This window comes from Macadamia integrifolia, unplaced genomic scaffold (assembly GCF_013358625.1).
Source record: "Macadamia integrifolia cultivar HAES 741 unplaced genomic scaffold, SCU_Mint_v3 scaffold1582, whole genome shotgun sequence".
NCBI classification, from domain to species: domain Eukaryota; kingdom Viridiplantae; phylum Streptophyta; class Magnoliopsida; order Proteales; family Proteaceae; genus Macadamia; species Macadamia integrifolia.
This window is the reverse complement of record NW_024868266.1, coordinates 17,900-21,133: the sequence shown is the minus strand read 5'-3', so window position 1 is coordinate 21,133 and position 3,234 is coordinate 17,900. Positions and strand designations below refer to the sequence as shown.

Sequence of the window (3,234 nt, the reverse complement as noted above, 5' to 3'; positions counted from 1 at the left end):
CATCATCAAAATAAGATCCTTAAGCTTAAGTCCCTATCAGGTCAATGGTTATCCTCTGAGTCAGATGTTTCAAAAATTTTATGTTCTTATTTTCAACATATTTATGCTTCTGAGCCTGTTGATAATGAGGCTTTAGTTGAGGTTTTGAATGTTGTCAACCCTGTAGTGACAGAGGAAATATGCAATGTGATTTTCAAGGTCATTACCAAGCTGATTGCAGAGCAGTTGCAGGGTGCATTACGTCAAATTATTGATCCAACTCAATCTGCATTTATTCCAAATTGGCTAACATCTGATAACATTCTAGCAGCACATGAAATGTTCCATTATATTAAGAAGCAAAAAAAAAGCAAAGCCAAGTTTTTACCACTCAAGTTGGATATGCAAAAGGCACACGATAGGCTATAATGGAGATTTATTGAAGGTATGATCTTAAGGATGGGCTTTCACCAGTATTGGGTTGACCTTGTGATGGCATGTATCCGGTCTGTTTCATATAAGCTCTTAGTCAATGGGGGTATCAAGGGCTCTATTATTTCAACCCGTGGTATCTGGCAAGGAGATCCTATTTCCCCTGCCATATTTATTTTATGCTCACAAGCACTCTCATCTATTATTTCTTATGCACAAAATCTTGGCAATCTTCATGGCATCAAAATCCATCACAAGGGTTCCCCATTGACTCATTTGCTTTGCGCTGATGATTGTTTACTTTTCTCACAAGTGAGGCTTCATGAGGTCACAACTCTTAAGCATTGCTTGGATCTTTATTGCAAAGCCACGGGACAATCTATAAATCTTCAAAAGTCTTCTCTTACATTCAGTCCTAATACTCATGAAAGATTCAAGCGTTGGTTTTCAAGAGTTTTAAAAGTGCCATATGGTGATTGCCCATCTAAATAGTTGGGATTACCGACTAAATTTGGAATATCTAAGAAGGTTTTATTCCAAGAGGTGAAGGAGAGGACTCTTGGGAAGTTACAAGGTTGGAAGAATAATTTTCTATCTCATGCTAGCAAGGAAGTTCTATTAAAGGCTGCTATTTCACCTATGTCAAATTTTGCAGGGTCGCACTTTAAGCTACCAGTATCTCATCATGACTCGATAAGGAAGGCGACATCAAACTTTTATTGGGGGGATTTAGATAAAGACTCCAAGATCCATTGGATTTCTTGGTCTCGTCTGTGTCGTGCAAAGTCAAAGTGGGGCTTGGGCTTTAAAGATTCAAAAATTCAGAATCAAGCTTTATTGGCAAAGGCAGCTTGGTGGCTTTGGTCATCCCCGGACATCCTTTGGGGCCATCCAATGAAGTCAACTTATTTCCCAAACTCAAGTTTCCTTAAGGCGAGGTTGGGTAGCAAACCATCATGGGGATTGCAAAGTCTTTTAGAATGAAGGAAAACTCTCCTCAAGGGTTTACTTTGGCAAATAGGAAGTGGGGAAAATGTGAACATATGGCAAGATAGTTGGGTACCTTCTCTCCCCAAGTTCAAGATTCAAGAGCCAAAACCTGGTTGCCAACTTGCCATTTGAACTCGGTTGCAGAGCTTACTGATCCCATCTCTAGACGTTGGAGGACAGATTTACTGCAATAGTATTTTCAACCACATACAAAGGAGGCTATTCTTAAGGTAAATTTTAGTCTATATCAAAGAGTTGATAAGCAGGTTTGGGGTCCTTCAAAGAATAGCCTATTTTTAGTCAAAATGGCATACCAATTGCTTTCAAATGAGGCCCAAGATGCCATCGCCACAGGTGCATCATCTTCTCGTCTTCACCAATGGGATCATGTCCCAGACTCAACCTGGAATCGCATATGGGCTATAAAGACTCTCCCAAAAATTAAAAGCTTCATTTGGAGAGCTTGTGCCCAAGGGATAGCATCAGGGGAGGGTCTCCATTCTCGGCAAGTACCAATTGATCCTTCATGTTGTCGGTGTGGCACAGAAAAGGAATCAGTTGATCATATTTTGCTTGGTTGCTCTTTTGCACACTTGGTTTGGTTTGGCAGTAGCCTTTCATACTCGCCTCTATCAGATCATATCCCATTGCTCCATGAATGGCTAGGAAGTTGGGATGCTCTATTCCGATCAAATAAGAAGCTTGCCCGTGAGTCGTTTTCTAGAGCATCTTTCCTTTGCTGGTATCTATGGCTTGCAATAAATGATCTGGTTTTCAATGTCAAGATATGGACCCCACAAGAAGTGATAACAGTGGCGGAAAAGGCTTATGTTGATTCACTACAGTTAATACAAGGGATCATCAACAGAATGTAGCTACGGGCAGGTCTATTTATGCACCATTTGAGAAATGGTCACCCCCAGCTCCAAGTTATATCAAAGTTAATTGTGATGCGGCGCTTCCCTGAGGGACTTCGGAAGGTGGTTGGGGCTTTATTTTCAGAGACCAGTTTGGAGGACTGACTAAGGCCATCTCAAATCCTCATTACCTAAGTTCAGTAATTCAAGGAGAGGCACTGGCCATCAGATCTGCTTTATCTCATGCTTTGGCTTTAGGATATCTGCATCTTCAAGTAGAATCGGATAGCAAGGAGATTGTTAATTTACTTCTAGACTGTAATGAAGTACCACCTTTGAAGGCGGCAGCACTAGTCAACGATATTAGGCAGTAGTGTTCTTTATTTGTATCTATTTCTTTCACTTGTATTCCAAGGACTCTAAATAATGTTGTAGATGCCCTGGCACGGAAGGCCCTGTCTATCATGTGTTTGACAAATTAGCCATATTCCACTCCATGGCTTCTCAGACTTTGTGAATTTGAAGCTAATGAATGTACACATGTTTATCACCATCAGTAAATTTGTTCTTTACCAAAAATAACCTAAATCACATGATCGATCAATTTTTAAATAATAAACCGAAATCGAACCAAAATCCTCACAAATTCAATTAAACCACAACACACCATTATAAAATAAACATAACGGAAGACTTACATAGCTTTTAAATTGAAATCAATATAAATTTCAAAATGACCAATGTCTATAGTGCTGGTGGCACCACAACTAAGAATAAATACAACTCGTTTATTAAATCTAAGTAACATCACAATTCCATATTTATAATAATTTTTCCTAGTAGAATAATGGAATTCAAATAAAGTCAGCATATTCAATATGGGAGGCATTTCCATCAACATGCATTGTGCAAGTGCAATCTTCATTCAAGTAAAGCTTCTTGATTCACTACATCTAAGGGGTTAATAAATAGGGTA

General features: G+C 39.2%; 1 protein-coding gene across 1 annotated transcript; it reads left to right on the top strand.

Moving 5' to 3' along the window:
• The first annotated feature begins 1,706 nt into the window (after positions 1–1,706).
• On the top strand, positions 1,707–2,276 carry LOC122064251. Its single transcript, XM_042627960.1, has one exon. It carries the CDS (start codon positions 1,707–1,709, stop codon positions 2,274–2,276), a length of 570 nt encoding a protein of 189 aa, XP_042483894.1.
• Positions 2,277–3,234: the final 958 nt, after the last annotated feature.

Bases quoted from the DNA above. Each gene is read 5' to 3' on its own strand.
- LOC122064251 (XM_042627960.1), top strand. From the start codon at position 1,707: ATGGCATACCAATTGCTTTCAAATGAGGCCCAAGATGCCATCGCCACA.